This window comes from Aedes aegypti, chromosome 3, assembly GCF_002204515.2.
Source record: "Aedes aegypti strain LVP_AGWG chromosome 3, AaegL5.0 Primary Assembly, whole genome shotgun sequence".
NCBI lineage: Eukaryota > Metazoa > Arthropoda > Insecta > Diptera > Culicidae > Aedes > Aedes aegypti.
In genome coordinates, this window is record NC_035109.1 from 139,908,469 (window position 1) to 139,925,285 (window position 16,817).

At 42.9% G+C, this 16,817-nt stretch overlaps 2 protein-coding genes across 2 annotated transcripts in view; both read left to right on the forward strand.

Moving 5' to 3' along the window:
- LOC5574666 (calcium uptake protein 3, mitochondrial) overlaps positions 1 to 16,817 on the forward strand; it is a 237,660-nt gene that overhangs the window by 37,871 nt on the left and 182,972 nt on the right. The gene's annotated exons all lie outside the window — the stretch shown is intronic.
- Positions 5,666 to 7,512, forward strand: LOC23687420. Its single transcript, XM_011495296.2, has 4 exons — positions 5,666 to 6,033; positions 6,472 to 6,946; positions 7,000 to 7,201; positions 7,259 to 7,512. The coding sequence occupies exons 1-4, from the start codon at positions 5,685 to 5,687 to the stop codon at positions 7,490 to 7,492; spliced, it is 1,260 nt and encodes a 419-aa protein (XP_011493598.2). The 5' UTR covers positions 5,666 to 5,684; the 3' UTR covers positions 7,493 to 7,512.

Genomic DNA, 16,817 nt, shown 5'->3' on the forward strand with positions numbered 1-16,817 from the left:
CCATCAGAAGTTCTTTCAAGGATTCCACCTGGAACTCCTCTACGGATTCCATCCGGAGTTTCTCTAGCAATTCCATCAGAAGTTTCTCCAGAAGTTACATCAGGAGTTCCTTCGGTAATTCCACCTAGAAATCCTCCAGGAATTATATCAGAAGTTCCTCTAGAGATTTCATCAGGAGTTTTTTTGTCTGGGGATTTCATCAGAATTTCCTTCGTTGATTTCATTAGGAGTCTTTTCATGAATATCTTTAGGAATTCCTCCAAGATTTCCATCAGGAGATCCTGTAGAAATTATATCATATTTCTCAAGGGGATTTCATCAGTAGTTCCTCCAGGGAGTTCCTTCAGAGATACCACCTGGAATTCATCCAGATATTCTATCAGGAGTTCCTCCAGGGATAATGTCTGGAGTTCCTCGAGGAATTCCATCAGGATTTCTTCTAGGGATATCATAAGGAGTTCCTCTAGGGATTCTAACAGGAGTTTCATCAGCAATCTTATTAGAAATTCCTCCAGAAATTTTATCAGGAGTTCCTGTAGAGATTGCATTAGGAGTTCCTCTAGAGATTCCATCAGAAATTCCTTCAGAGATTATATCAGGAGTTTCTCAAGAAAATGCATCATAATTTCTTTTAGGGATTGCAAAAGGAATACCTCTTTCAGGAACTCCGTCAGGGATTACGTTTGAAGATCTTCTAGGCATTACATCAGAAGTTTTTCTGGGTAATCCCAGGAGTTCTTTTAGGGATTTCATCAGGAGTTCCTGGGATTTCATTAGCAGTTCCTTCAGACATTCCACCTGGAATTCCTCCAGTGATTCTTTAAAAATTTTCTCTAGGGATTTCATGAGGAGTTCTACTATGTCTTTCAATAGAGATTTCAATAGAGATTTCATCAGGAGCTCTTATAGGGATTCAATTAGGTTCAAAGATTCCATCTGGTGTTCCTGGATTCCATTAGGAGTTCTCCTATGTCTTTCAATAGGAGTTCCATCAGGATTCCATCAGACGTTTCTCCAGGGATTCCATCAGGAGTTCCTTCAGAGATCCCTCCTGGAATTCCTCCAGGGATTCTATCAGGAATTTTACCTGGGATTAAATCAATTTTTCTACTAGGGATTTTATCAGGAGTTCCTTCAATGATTCCATCAAGTTCTTTCAAGAGTATCTTTAAGAATTTCTCCATGGATTCTATTTGGGAGTTTCTCCAGGGATTCCATCAGGAATTTCTATAGGAATTCTATAGGGAGTACCATTAGGGCATCCATCAGAGTTCTAATGGGAATTTCATCAGCAGTTACTCCAGGGATACCGTCAAGAGTTCCTTCAAAGATTCCACCTGAAAGGTACTCTAGAGATTATATCAGGAGTTCCTCGAGGTATTCCATCAGGATATCTTCTAGGGATATCATAAGGGGTTCCTCTAGGGATTCTATCAGGAATCTTATCAGAGATTTCTTCAGGGATTTCATCAGGAGTCCCCACAGAGATTCCATCAGGAGTTCTCCTAACGATTTTATTTGAAGTTCCTTCAATGATTCCATCAGGAGCTCTTTTAAGAATATCATTAGGAATTCCTCCAAAAATTCCATCAGGATTCCCTCCATGTATTCAATCAGGAGTATAAGAATTCTATCGAGAATTCCTTTAGGGCTTCCATCAGAGTTCTTCTGGGGGTTCTAACAGGAGTTCCATCAGGAGTCATATCAGGAACTCCTACAGCGATTTTATCAGGAGTTCCTCTAGATATTTCATTAGGAGTTCCTCTACAGGTACTCGACCATTCCATCAGAAGTTCCTTCAGAGATTCCACCTGAAACCCGTGATTTCTTCAGAAGTTTCTTCAGAGAAGGAATTCCACCAGGATTTATTCTTAGTTTTTCGTCAGGAGTTCCGCCATATCATATATTATCAGGAATCCTTACAGGGATTTCATTTGGAGTTTCTAAAGGGATCCCTTAAGGAGTTCCTCCAGAGTTTCCATTAGGAGTTACTTGAGATATTCAGCCTAGAGTGGAGTTTCCCTAGGGATTCCATCAGGAATTAGAAGTTTCTGCAGAGATTCCATCAGAGTTTCTTCCATGGATTCAATTTTTCTATGGAAAATGCTTATTCTATCATACCAAAAACATGTGCAAAATTTAATCCAAATCGAAGACTATCGAGCACGATTTTTATTTTTTTCGACTCATTCTGGATGGAATTTGTCATCATTCAAAACATGCTACGAAATATAAGGCTGCTGCAACGAACTTGACTAACTTGGGGGCGGAGACAATGTTTTGTCAAACCGTCTGAGCGTCTGTGGGCTGCATTAGGCGTGATTATCTGGATGGATCGTATCACCATTACCATTACTTTATCACACTAACCCAATATTCTTTCCAAGACAACCGTGGAGATGCAGAGGTATACTCGGCCTCCAGGTTGTAAGGTCGTAAGGACGTAGCCGATTCCGTTATTGACTTTTAAAATTTGAGCTCTTGATGTGTGCACATTGAGAATGGTAAGCTTATTACAAGCCTCATTGATTGAATCTCTGTGCAATTTTGATTCTGGTCAATCATAGAGTAGCAACTACGAATTGTACGGTCATCTATGTTCATGCTCATGCTCAAGCTCGAAAATTTCGCTACTTACTCAAGTTGGGATCGCTAAATCTATTGTCGTTTTCGAAAATTACGTAGCTCGTCTAGTTTTTATGATATCGATTGATGAAAACACATTTTTAACGATTTCTGTCAACTTGCATGCAATTTTACCAGATTGTAAGTTGATTTTTGTGCCTAATTCACTACAGAAATCAGTGTTTAGATACTGAAGAATACGAATCAACGAAGATTGTAATATTTTCGTTACTAAAACGGTATTTGTAGCAAAAAATGTAACGTGCTGGAGCGTCCCCTTTGATGAAAATCCTGGTTCCACCCATGCCGACAACGATCGTCATGGGAACATCTCCCATTGCTCGGCAGCCGGGAGCCTTAATCTGGTTCCCCCTGGACTGACTGACTGGTTCGGTTGCACGCCTGCTGCCGCTGAGAAAGCCCCCGAGATCCGAGTCATCATTTGGTGTAATCGCTCCGAGCAGGTGATTGCAGAGCAGAAGGAAGAGAGCTGCGTGTTCGAATTTCGATCGGTTTCCCGAGCGAGCGCTCGGGATAACGCGTTAAAGTCAATAAATAAATATTTGTTTTTATCTCTAAATACCTGATAGCCATAAATTTCCCTTTGGCTGTTCCCTTTTAAAAAGCCATAAAGTTCTAACGAGAATAAACGCTTTTTTCTTCACTTGGGGGCGCCTTACCCGGGGGGTTTCTTGCCAGCTGGAACGGTCTTTAGCTGGAGGGAAGATGTATGGAAACTGGTTCATTAGAATGTTATGACATCACGGGGTGTTAGTTTCATCAATTTTGAGTCAAGGCGAGTTCGATCGGTTGGAAGAGAACCGTACGTGTTTGTGGTTCTGAATTGCAATTGAATTCTTCTTATTTTTCGAAAGTTTTCAAAACCACAAATTATTGTATTATTCTGAATTTAAATCACATAAAATGAGAAAACTCAAATTTTGAGCAAAAATATTAAGATTTAGAGGTGGCGCAAGCGAAGGTGAATTTTCAAGTTATGAAATATGACCATCAGTGAAGTCTCCTTCTTCTTCTTCTTGACATTACGTTCTCAATGGGACAAAGTGAGCTTCTTAGCTCAGTGTTCAATGAACACTTCCACAGTTATTAACGGAGAGCTTTCTTTGCCAAAGTTGCCATTTTCGCATTCGCATGGCTTTGCTTTGTAGTCGCAGACTCTAACCAATCGGCTAAGGAAGGTCCTCTAATTGTTCCCTTATTTTCCTCAATGAAAAAGAGTTGCTCTTGGTATTGCTACTATATATACAATGAAGGTACTATAGGTGTAAAAAAGCTTTATTTCTTAGTCAAAACTATTTATTTCGATCATTATAATAGTACTGAGTTAATGATACTTAAATAAAAAGCTCCTGACCTTCAAGGCAGAAAACATTTTGCAACAGCTTATAGTATAACGGTTCTATAAAGACTTGTTATGCAAAATTCTGCAATGCTTTTTCAACAGTTACAGAGAGAAGCACCCTCGGCTGAACCTGACCTGCTTCAACCTCACGTTCTCGTGGTGCATCTATCGCAACGTGTCACTTCAACCCAATCTGACGTGATGAAAATTAATAAAGCTCATCTGCCATCCAAACATGCCCCAAAGATGAGATTCATCTCGTTGAGTTGATGAACCCCCGCGTAGAACAAATTTCTGCACATTTGCTACCTTTCTGGAATGATTAAATCGGTCTTACGTTAAACAGCAAAATCCTTCATCAAGAGTGAGTCAGTTGGTCTCCGCCTCCGTTGTGGAAGTATTATGCTTAGAAATCATAATCTGACGATTGTTATGACACCCCCAATTAAAACCTGTCTACAGTTCGGTAGGAAAAATATCCGAAGACAGCCAGCTCCTATCAGTCCATCAAGATCGCCGTGACTGGCGCGCTGTCTTCCCGGAGGGTCCACTTGACTGGGCCGGATTCGCGCAGCGCACAGTGGAACCAATGCTCAAAACCTTGGACTCGAATTTCCATCTAATTCCATCAGAGTTTGCATGTTTTTGACCGTAACATGTTTTTTGAAAGTTTTCATCTGAAGGCACCATACAGATTAGAACAGGATTTAACACGCTTCTGAAAAAAAGTTCACGATTTCGAGCATTCGCCCCACTGTCCTGTACTCGCATTAAGCAGATTGTATTAAAAGCTAAGTTGCAGTAAGTTTTTTTTTCTCAGATTTGACCGCGCTTCGTCTAATCAACCATAAATCATATGCGCAAGAATTCGCGAACAACTTTTTCTAGCCGCAAGCCTGACACGTTGGCGCTGTCCAAAGCAGTTCACTTTCATTGGCTGAGCGATAATGGAAACACATTAGGAGTTGTTGACAGCTATCGGGCCATTTCAGCGGATCACTTTTTTTCGGGGCGTATAAAAATGGTTGAATAATCCACCCATTGATTGGGTGGCCTTCCTGATAGTTGACACCAGAATAACAGTTATGAAAAAAAAATACATTTTTCGTCGTACAACCCTCTGTTAGCAACAAGGTAGTACATAACCCTAATTAAATAGAACAATAATTAGGAGTGATTTTGAATGCAATACCTTTATACAAACTCAGAAATTTGCTCAGTTCTGCCAGTACAAGATTCTATTTGCATTTTATCGTACAACCGAACGTCGAATTTAGCACTACTAAGTTGTAAGTTATTATGTGACTAACCTTGGATATGTTTTTTTTTTTTGTAGAATTTGGTGCAATAAATCACATAGCTGACACATTCGAAAATCAACCATTGCATAAAATAATGTCATTGAGCATTATATTAGCCAAAGTTTACAGTGCAGAACTTTGTAAACAGCTGTAGCGTTGGAGTAGAGAATCGGCCCTTGTCGAAATGCTTCACCTTCCTATTGCAATCCTTCACTGATATAATGTTTGCCAGCTGTATGCCAATAACATAACCTTGCCTATTAATTATTGTAATAGCATATATTTAGGTCTCTACGCGCCATGCACCTGATAAAATATAAATCAAAGCCCTGGCCTTCTGTTAAAACTGACCCAGTCGAATGACACCTTCAGTTTTTGATCGAGTTCTTGTCACAATGGTTTGGCCTAACGGTAGCCTCGCAAAGATTAGACTTCTAAGGGATGGCCTTGAGGAATCCGTTAATCGATATTTAGATAGAGACCATTTTCGTTGCCTGGATTTGGTAATTATTGGTGGAGGTATTGAAAACAACAGCCGAGAGCCATGGAAGCGCTTCTGTATGACGTTGTACCGACTTTTGGGTGCCTATCAGTTTTTCGTTGCGATGTTCAAATTTGTTTTCGATTTGCACCATCAGGAAGACAGAATAACTCTCTACGCCACGGTTTTGGTGTTCGTTGGGTTTCTCATATGCTTCGTCAGGATATTCACAGTTCAGCACAACAGCGAAGCAATTGAACAGTGTACCCGAGCAGAAGAAAATAACTAATGAATACCAAATTGAGGTATTCCATACCAGATAATTTCCAATACTTACAACCTGAATGAGGTATGAATGAGCCCTGCATAAGAGGTAAAATACCTCAAATAATACCTTCTGCATATTCTACAAATACCAAGCTGATACTTAGATCAGGTATTGTAATACCTAAATAATACTTGATGGATTTTCATATAAAAGTGAAATTTTTCAATACTTTTGAACTATAGTTCAATACCTCCAGCAGTCCTCAATAGCTGTCGAATACCAAAATGAAGTATTTTTAACTGTTTTAAACATTTTTTTCAAATACCATTATAATACCAAAATGAGGTATTGATAACTGAACAATACCTAATTCTGGTATGATACCAAAATATGGTATGCATAAGTTATTGGTGAGTTATTCTTTCCTCCTCGGGTAAGAAGTTTGTCTTGAGTCGGCGCTGCAAATCGGGTGATCCAGATTATGACGCATGGGTTCGCAAAGAAGCATCTCGTGCAACAAGTCACGGTGTTCTGGCACTGATTCTGTTCTTCTGCTGCAATCAAGTTCTTATCTGGATACCGTGCGCCGCCAGAGATCGTGTCTTCGGAATACCCCGACAGTTCCACGATTTGGGGCCTACTTTTACAATTTCGATGCAGCAGATGTTTATTGTCACGTTGGCTTTTTTCTGGGATTGCAGATTATTTTATGCCACCATCATGATGTCCGTATTACTCATGGGATTACGAGGGGAACTGTCGATCATATCCCATGGGTTTGAAACGCTCATAAGTAGAGCCAGACATGTTCAAGACGCAAAAATAGGACCGTCACCGAATGCTGTCCAGTTAGAATATTTGGAACTAACATTGAAACCGGTTTTGAAACAACACATAGAATTTTTAAAGTATATCGTTTAGAAAAATAATAAAGAACAGTACTGAGGTTTTCAAATTGTAGGATAATTGATGTGCTGAAACCGTTTGTCAACTATGCGTTCGCCATAACCTACTACTGCACAATGATTCTGGTTGCGGTATTGGTATACGTGCTCATAAGAGATGGATCTATAACCAATGCTCTGTTATGTGCCTCGACCGCTATGTCCTACATTCTGGAATGCTATTGGTGGTGTTATTTGATCGATTCTCTGCAAGATCAAGTAAGTTTTTTTTATCGAAGTAATTTTCGAACAAACCTCAAATAAAAACCATTGTAGGCAGCCGGAATAGCTGACTCAGTTTCAGGTGTAATATTTAAGCTTTCACATTCATCGGAGAATCACTCTAGGTACGTAAAGATGCGTGCTTCGCTTATGATCGTACAAATCTACACATCCACCCAAAGTGAATGGTTTAGCTGTGCTAGAGTTTTTCTTGTTTCCATAGAAGCTTTTAAGAACTTGTGCAACATCATCTATTCGTTGGTTATGTTTTTGCTCAATATGCGTTAATAAAGGCTTCGAGAACTCAACGGTTTACATAGATACATTGTCTTGCTGTGGTTTTGATCACCGTTCTCTTAATCGTTTCCATTTTATTGGTATTTTTCGGTACCAATACCAATAAAGTGTAAACGATAGATACATTGTTGGAGGATCTATTCTAGGATATTTTAAACGATGAACCGCGGTAACGATAGTGTCCGAATGTTGATCCAAGCTTTTTGAATGTCGCGTTGTCAATTGTTTAAGCAGTCCCATCACATGAACTTGAAGCTCAAGAAAAATCTAAATTTTCAGAGACTTTCTCTTGACTTCTTCAACAAACTTGTAAAGGGCTGTACATTAATTACGTAAGACAAATTGGCCGGTTGGTGAACATCCCCCTGCCCCATGATTAGATATTCCGGTAGAAAATTTAGAAACAATTTATTACGTAGTTAACCCCTCTACCGGCAGCTTCATTTTTTACCGCTAAATAAATATTCAAATCGTTATAACTTTTTTGTTTTTCAATATTTTTGTACCATTTTTTCACAAGTTCTCAAACAACTCTTCTAGTTTAGGGATCTGTGTCGATGTTAATCATTGGTAATCTGGTTTCAAAGATATTCCGATGTTCCTTGGGGGACCGACATTCTCCATATAAAATGTCTTTGGCGGCCATTTTGTTTTTGATCAATTTATCAAAAAAATAAAATGTGAGTTTTATTATACCAGGTAATAAGGAGCTACTCTGAAAAAATCATACAAATCAATTAAGAATTCTTGGAGATATCTGAAAATTACGATGTGAGGTTTTATGAAGTTTTTAAGTTCTTTATTTGGCCAGCGTGGTTCCAGAAACCTAAATGCTCATTACTTAAAGACGGCTGCACCAAATTGCTTCATTTTTTCACAACATACTCTCATTAATGTATTGTTCCGAAGAGTGAATATCCGAATACGATTAAAATTCTGTAGCCTAAGGAATCAACGTGGGGTTCTGGTCACGGGTCGGTCCCCCAAGGAATTTTGGAATATCTTCAAAACCAGATTACCAATCATCAATATCGACGCAGATCCTAAAACTAGAAGAGTTTTTCGAGAACTTGTGAAAATATGGTGCAAAAATATTGAAAAACAAAAAAGTTATAACGATTTGAATTTTGATTTTGCGGTATAAAATGATGCTGCCGGTAGAGGGGTTAATGCACAACTCCAAATGATCGAATAAGAATCACTGGCAATTCTGACCCGGTAATGGGTTCGAAGTGACATCGGCGGGCCGGTAAATGCATCTATCTACATCCCGTTCGTTAGTACTAACCATATATCCCGACAACCAGAAGTCGCATAAGAATTTACGTTAAAAGTCGTCAACGTGTACGAATTACATCATACCCGCGCAACAGGATGTTCGAAATCGTTTGGTTGAGGAGTTTTCTCGCATAAAACGGTGTTCAGTGTACTTTGTTTAGTTCCTTATACACTTACAAAGAAATTCGAATCAAACCGTAGCAGCTGTCAAATCAATTTTGTTATCATAAATTAAGTCGTATAAGATTACAGATTTTTCGCAATAACATCTATGCACTCAAATTGCATGCCCATTTTCATCATATAATATATGCAAATATAACGCCTCCACGTATAAGGTTTGTACCGGGCGTCGTTATACCCGTTGGAGCTGTGAAAGAAATACCCACACTGTTTAAACGCGTTCGACACTGTTTAAACTTCGACTCATGCTGTTGGAGGAAGAAAAGAAGGAACAGGAGGAGGCTCTGGCTGAGAAAGCATATACGCTCTTCTATTGGCTGAGGTGGAGGTCACACACGCAGCGATCTGGACTATCGAATTTCATATATTTTGCCTTATGAAAGGTGGAACCATTATTGCAATACGAACGCTTTATGTATCGTTTTAGCATCACTCCACATCAAGCCGTCGATAGGCGCGTGTTGTACGCTCGGGTCTAACGATCGCAAGGTTCTTGGTTCGATTCCAGGTTGGCGCGAAAACGTTTTTTGTTTTCAAATTCTGGTTTCAAAAGGCAAATTTATGAATTTCAATCCGATTTTTTGTGGCGAATTTTCATAAGGGGTTCCTATGTTTATCGATAGTCCATTTGCCTGAGTGCAGGAGCAGAAAGTCATCGGAGTCGTCGAAGTTATCGTAGTCGAGAAAGTCAACACGATCAGGTTTGGATTCAGGGAATAGACCAATCTGCAAGGGGATTTCCAATTGTCGAAAATGTCGAGGAAATATTCCCGCTGATTCCGCTCGCCAGTGCAATGTGCTCCAAGGGGAATGGTAACGAAATACACCGGAACAGTGCCAAAAATCCCATCTTCAACGACGAATGAGGGAACGGATGCTGGAGATAAGTTTTCATCGTCGAAGCCTGCGACCTAATGGGCTGTTGGCAATGTCGCTACTGGATGTGTAGGTTCAATTGCTGCTATAAAGGATCCGATCACTACGTCCACTCCGATTCGAGCGATTGAGATGGTTCAGCAGCAAACATTATCTAGTTCACCATGTAAACAAACGTGCGCACAGCCGTTGCGAACAGAGCCGGTGTACGTACAGCCGGTGATTACCTCTCTACCGTCCCTGCAGGCCGCCCCTGGAAGATCGTTGGAGTTATTGGAGAGGTTGATTCTCAACAGGCTAGTACCGTATACAGAAAGTGCGGACGGTTTGTCCCACAACCAGTTTGGATTCAGAAAACGTAAATCTACTCTGGACGCCATCCAGTCGGTCGTTTGAACAGCTGAGGTGGCAATCGAGCATAAAAGGAGCGGCATCCGTTACTGCGCGGTTGTCTGTCTGGATGTGAAGAATGTGTTCAACAGCGCAAGCTGGGGAGCAATAGCAAACGCGCTTCACCGCCTTAAGGTACCGGTGCAGTTGTGTAAGCTTCTAGAAAGCTATTTTGATGGTAGGATTCTACTGTATGACACAGAGGAGGGGCAGAAAAGCGTTCGAATTATGAACAACGAATCTCGAACACGCGGAAATGGAAAGCTAAAGAAGAAAAAGGAGTTCATCAATACTCACGTGACTTCCGAGTCCAAGAAGTTGGAGCAGCAGGGAAAGAAAGTTGAAAACTAGGACAGGCCGTGCTATATTTGCCAGAACGTAAAGCACAGAATTATGGACTGTAACAAGTTCAAGTCTTTGTCACTCGGCGAGCTTCTGAAAGTGGTAGAGACACACCAACTTTGTGCGATCTGTCTAGTGCCCCACGGACGGTGGTCTTACAAGTCCACACGGACATGTGCATCGGGAGCTGTGACAAGAGGCACCATCCGCCACTGCATCCCAGCCCATCGACTACTACCAAATCAACTTCTTCTGATAACTCCGGGGCACCGTCAAAACATCGTTAATCTGCACAACCGAATCAAAACAGCCACGATTTTCCGTATAATCCCAGTGGTTCTGTACGGCAAGTAGGCAAAAGTATCTACCTTCACCTTTCTTGACGAAGGTTCTTCGTCGACAAAGATTGACGCCGAAATAAATAAGCTGTTGAACCTTGAAGGAGAATCTCAGTCGCTGTCCAGTGCGAATGTTTCTCAAAGCGAAACGATTTCTCGGATGGTCAATCTGATGGTCTTTTCGGGAGAAAGCAACCGAATTTTCCCATTGACGGCTGTTGTGAGTACCGTAAGCAGTTTAGATCATCCTGTACATACTGTGGGCTATGGTGAATTTTTCGAGCGATACCCGTGTTTAGCTGGCCTACCTGTGAAGAGCTACAAAGAAGCCGTGGCAAGAATCCTGATTGGACTGGACTTTTCAAACTGTGTGACTTTGGCGTTCTTCGTAAAGTAGGTCGAACAGAACGGGAAGCTACAACATTTTTACACGTCGGAAGATGTTGCGCCAAGTAGAAAAACAGTGTCAAAGCGTGTCTTGAAGTACAGGAGGCACGTGTAACACCGTTTGTCCGACCGTTTTCGCTGTTTTTGTTTATTTTTTACAAGGGGGAAATCTGCAAACAGATCCCCTGAGAAGGTAACTCAGGGATTGCGGGGATGACGCACCAACGACGACCCGCTAAAATCAGCCTATGCACTGTACTTGAGCAATTCTTTCAGAATTGCTCAAGCGGTGAACAGTGCATCGACGTTACCCTTGACCTCAGACCCTTATCTCCCCGGAACCACCTTACGGTATTTCTTTGGGGAGGGGCCTGTGCATATAGCACAACACGTGTAGCAGAAGTAGCCAAGGCAAACTGCTTCTCCTAGCCGACTTAAACAATGTTACAAGGGACCAGCCTCGGCAGGGCTAATCCTCTCCAGCCAACTCTTGGTCGGCGTGCCATAGGCGCTGCAATTCTAACATAATGTGAGTGACAGCCGTAGTTACTGCATTCCAGCACTCGGCATCCGCACACATTCTCTCTATTATATTGTCGGGGACGCATCCCCTCCGCATGTAGTGAGCATGCGACCTCTCACAACAATGAAACGGGGGCAATCGAACACGACATGCTCCGCTGTTTCATCCACACCAGCACAATTGGGGCACGCAGGAGATTCTCGATAGCCATCTCAGCTGTCTGAACGACCGACTGCATGGTGTCCAGAGTAGATTTACCTTTTTTGAATCCATACTGGTTGTTGGACAGGCCGTCCGCACTCTCCGTATACGGTACTAGTCTGTTGAAAATCAACCTCTCCAATAACTTTCCCGTCGTATCTAGCAGACAGATAGGTCTATACGCCGACGGGTCACCTGGTGGTTTCCCCGCCTTTGGTAGAAGCACCAATTTCTGTCGCTTCAATACATCCGGGAAGATTCCTTGATCCATGCAGCGTTGCATCGTGGTTCTGAACATGTCCGGATCCGCGTTCACTGCCACTTTTAAGGCAACATTCGAGATACCGTCTGGTCCCGGAGCCTTGTTTGACGCGAATGTCTTCACGCTTTCTGCCAGCTCTTCGTTCGTCACTCTCGCCATTTCTTCTTCTACATCTGCCGCATATGGCGCTGGGGGCCATGGGCTTATGGGATGGTGCGGGAAGAGTACATCGATTATCGATCGCAGCAACTCGGGGGACTTCTCTTGGGGCGCTATGGCAGCTTTGGTCTTAGCCATTACCACTCTGTAGGCGTCACCCCATGGAATAGAATGAGCACTCTTGCATATACTATCAAAGCATACCCGTTTTCGACTCTTGATTTCCTTTTTGAGAGCCAACTTTGCCTCTCTGAATGCTGCATCGCGTTCTTCTCTAAGTGCTTCTGTGCGTGCGCGTTGCACTCTTCGTCTAGCCCGAAGGCAGATTGCTCGAAGATTTGCGATTGATTCGCACCACCAGTACACCGGCGGCCTGTTCTCTCTGCGAGAGGCTTTTCTCGGCATGGAAGCATCACACATCGAAGCGCGCTGTTTTCCAACCTCGGGCTTGGGTCGAGTTACATCGCGCTGCCTTCCGTTCACCTGGTATTATACAATAGCGAATCGAATGATGATCGCTATGAGTATAACCGTCATCAACGCGCCAGTTCATGGTACCTAAAAGGTTAGGACAACAAAACGTCACGTCTATAATCAATGCTGCACCATTTCTGCGGAAGGTACTCACTGTACTCACATTTGCCAGCTCTACATTTAATGTGGCCAGAGATTCCAACAATAGCTGGTCTCTTTGATTGGTGCAGCGGCTACCCCACTCCACTGCCCATGCATTAAATTCGCCAGCTATTACTACTGGCTGCCGATTAGTTAGTTCGGCTATCATCCTATCGACCATGTGGGAAAATTCCTCAATCGACCACCTTGGGGGCACGTAGCCACTGCAATAGAACACGCCGTTGATTTTTGCTATCGCAAAACCGTCATTGGAGCTAGAGACTACTTCTTGGATTGGGTATCGTCCTGTCGTCCCTATAGCTGCTAGCTGTTAAGACCTATCCGCCACTCAGTTCCCGTTGGTATGCGGTATGGGTCCGATAGTAACATCACGTCAGTCTTGGTTTCCGAGACTGACTGCCAAAGCAGCTGCTGGACTGCATCACAGTGGTTTAAATTTAACTGTGTTACTTCCGTTTTGGCTGCTTTGATATTCCGCTTGTGCCCGGGTACTTGGGTCCGCACGTCTGCGTCCAATGGCGATAGCTTCTCCGTGCTTCGTATCGCCTTCAGAACCTCGGCGTAAGCGAACTCCGTTTTGATAACGAGGGATTCGCCTAAATTCCTACGTTTCGCTATTTTCGGTTTAGCGTTCTCTTTGGGCTCCGTTTTCAGTTTCCTCTGTTTTTTCTTATTTCCAACTCGTATCCACGGGTTGCTGTTGCCTTACGCCCGTGGTTTCTGTGGATGCACTGCCTGGTTCGGGTTATCCCGTGACTCCTTTTTCTTGGCTCTCTTAGCCTTAGGCTTGGTGTTGGCCTCTCCTTTGTTACCATATCCTCTTGATCGCGAGGCTTGGCTCGTGCCAGCTTTTCCGCTCTGGAGGACGGCCGCGTAGGTCACTTTTCCCTTAGCAACCATACGTCTTTTCGCCACGTATTCATCCCCGGAAGGTCCTCTCTTCCGCATCGCGTATCGAATAATATCATCAGATATATTCGCGTTGCCTATGAAGGAAAACACTTCGGTCTGACAAGACCTAGTGTCTTTTCGTCTTGTACCTTGCCAAGTTGTTTCTTGGCTTTCTCGTAGTTCTGCTTTGCAGCTAGGACTGATTGTCGCAATTTCAGTAGACTTGTTTTCAAGTCTTTGCTGATATTGATTTTGCTCTTTACAAACTCGATGATGACATCAAGGTGCTCAGCAGCTAGCTGCATTTTAGGGAGGTACTCCCTATTTCGATTCATGGCCTCGATTAGTCCCGGGGCATCTTCACCTCAAATGTTGCACTGGAGCGGCCAGTGCCTGCCGTCGTCACAGTATCTAGGTTTTTCCCACACTGTTTTCACTTAAGTTGATGATGGTCGCCTCCTTCCCAGGCGGGAACCTTCACATTCCGGTAGTTGTTTGTTTTGGTTGATCATCTCTTATGGGTCCCCCTAAGAGCCGCTATCCATCTCCGCTGGAACAGTCGCCTTTATGATCCCATGGTTATCTATGCAAGCAGGGAGGCCATGCTAGGGTTGACATAGTCCTTCATGTTCAGAGCCGGATCGGCGCAGGACAGGTAATGGCATCCGAGCCTACTCCCGCCCAGCTGGAACAACCAGGCGACGGATTTGGAACGTACTCTAAGGCCTGCCACGGTTTTACAGGACGGGAACAGCCAGCGCCATTAACCCACTCGCCGTTTCGGGTCAGTGTCACCCGACCCTACTATGGGAGTAGAATGTCGCCGCTGTCAGCCTCAAAGCATATTATCCAATACATATACAGTCAGGTCTCCTATTAAACGCATTCCTATAACGTGCACTCCTATTACGCTCACTCCTATTAGACACACCAGAACGTTATAGGAGACCCAGGGCTTATGGGATTTCATCACTTTGGGGGTGTTGTTGAATATCTCGTATGCCAAAAGAGATAGCACAGTACTGTCTTCGGCGAAGTTTCAGTGCTAAGTACGATCTACCTTTAGGAGTTGAAGATCATACTTTTAGTTGAGAACTTGGCCAGTAGGGGCGCTTTTTCTGATTTGCACTACATGAACCATGAGGGATAAGAATGCAACATTTTGTAACATATGATATCTCTAGATCCTGATGTTTTGGAAGGTTGGTGTCTTCGGAAGAGTTGTTCAGTAGCTCAGGGGCTGACATGCGGTGGTCATTCTGATACGGAATTACGCCACCGGGCGGCGCTAGTGGGCATAGAATTTTTGTTTTGCGCATAGCTCAGTAGCCTGACCACTTAGAGAGATGCCGTCTTCGGCAAAGTTGCTCAGTATCACAAGGGCTAACATTATTTGAGCCGAAAGTTTCAAAATTTTGCCACTAGGCGGCGCTAGTGAGCAAAGAATTTTTGTTTTGCGCATAGCTCAGTAGCCTGACCACTTAGAAAGATGGCGTCTTAGGCAAAGTTGCTTAGTATCACAAGGGCTAACATTATTTGAGCTGAAAGTTTCGAAATTTTGCCACTAGGCGGCGCTAGTGAGCAAAGAATTTTTGTTTTGCGCATAGCTCAGTAGCCTTACCACTTAGAAAGATGGCGTCTTAGGCAAAGTTGCTCAGTATCACAAGGGCTAATATTATTTGAGCCGAAAGTTTCGAAATTTTGCCACTAGGCGGCGCTAGTGAGCAAAGAATTTTTGTTTTGCGCATAGCTCAGTAGCCTTACCACTTAGAAAGATGGCGTCTTCGGCAAAGTTGCTCAGTATCACAAGGGCTAATATTATTTGAGCCGAAAGTTCCGAAATTTTGCCACTAGGCGGCGCTAGTGAGCAAAGAATTTTTGTTTTGCGCATAGCTCAGTAGCCTGACCACTTAGAAAGATGGCGTCTTAGGCAAAGTTGCTTAGTATCACAAGGGCTAACATTATTTGAGCCGAAAGTTTCGAAATTTTGCCACTAGGCGGCGCTAGTGAGCAAAGAATTTTTGTTTTGCGCATAGCTCAGTAGCCTTACCACTTAGAAAGATGGCGTCTTCGGAAAAGTTGCTCAGTATCACAAGGGCTTATATTATTTGAGCCGAAAGTTTCGAAATTTTGCCACTAGGCGGCGCTAGTGAGCAAAGAATTTTTGTTTTGCGCATAGCTCAGTAGCCTTACCACTTAGAAAGATGGCGTCTTCGGCAAAGTTGCTCAGTATCACAAGGGCTAATATTATTTGAGCCGAAAGTTTCGAAATTTTGCCACTAGGCGGCGCTAGTGAGCAAAGAATTTTTGTTTTGCGCATAGCTCAGTAGCCTGACCACTTAGAAAGATGGCGTCTTCGGCAAAGTTACTCAGTATCACAAGGGCTAACATTATTTGAGCCGAAAGTTTCGAAATTTTGCCACTAGGCGGCGCTAGTGAGCAAAGAATTTTTGTTTCGCGCATAGCTCAGTAGTCTGACCACTTAGAGCGATGGCGTCTTCGGAAAAGTTGCTCAGTATTACAAGGGCTAACATTATTTGAGCCGAAAGTTTCGAAATTTTGCCACTAGGCGGCGCTAGTGAGCAAAGAATTTTTGTTTTGCGCATAGCTCAGTAGCCTGACCGCTTAGAAAGATGGTGTCTTCGACAAAGCTGCTCAGTATCACAAGGGCTAGCATTATTTGAGCCGAAAGTTTCGAAATTTTGCCGCCATACGGCGCTAGTGAGCATTGAATTTTTGTTTTGCGGATAGCTGAGTAGCCTGATTATTTAGAAAAAAGACGTCTTCGGAAAAATGTTCAGTACCACAAGGTCTAACATTATTTGAGTCGAGAGTTTTGAGATTTTATAT

Coding starts and splice junctions, on each gene's coding strand:
- LOC23687420 (XM_011495296.2), top strand. CDS start 5,685: ATGGTTTGGCCTAACGGTAGCCTCGCAAAGATTAGACTTCTAAGGGAT. Junction 6,034..6,471: donor CAGCGAAGCAATTGAACAGT/GTACCCGAGCAG, acceptor TTTCCTCCTCGG/GTAAGAAGTTTGTCTTGAGT. Junction 7,202..7,258: donor TCGATTCTCTGCAAGATCAA/GTAAGTTTTTTT, acceptor AAACCATTGTAG/GCAGCCGGAATAGCTGACTC.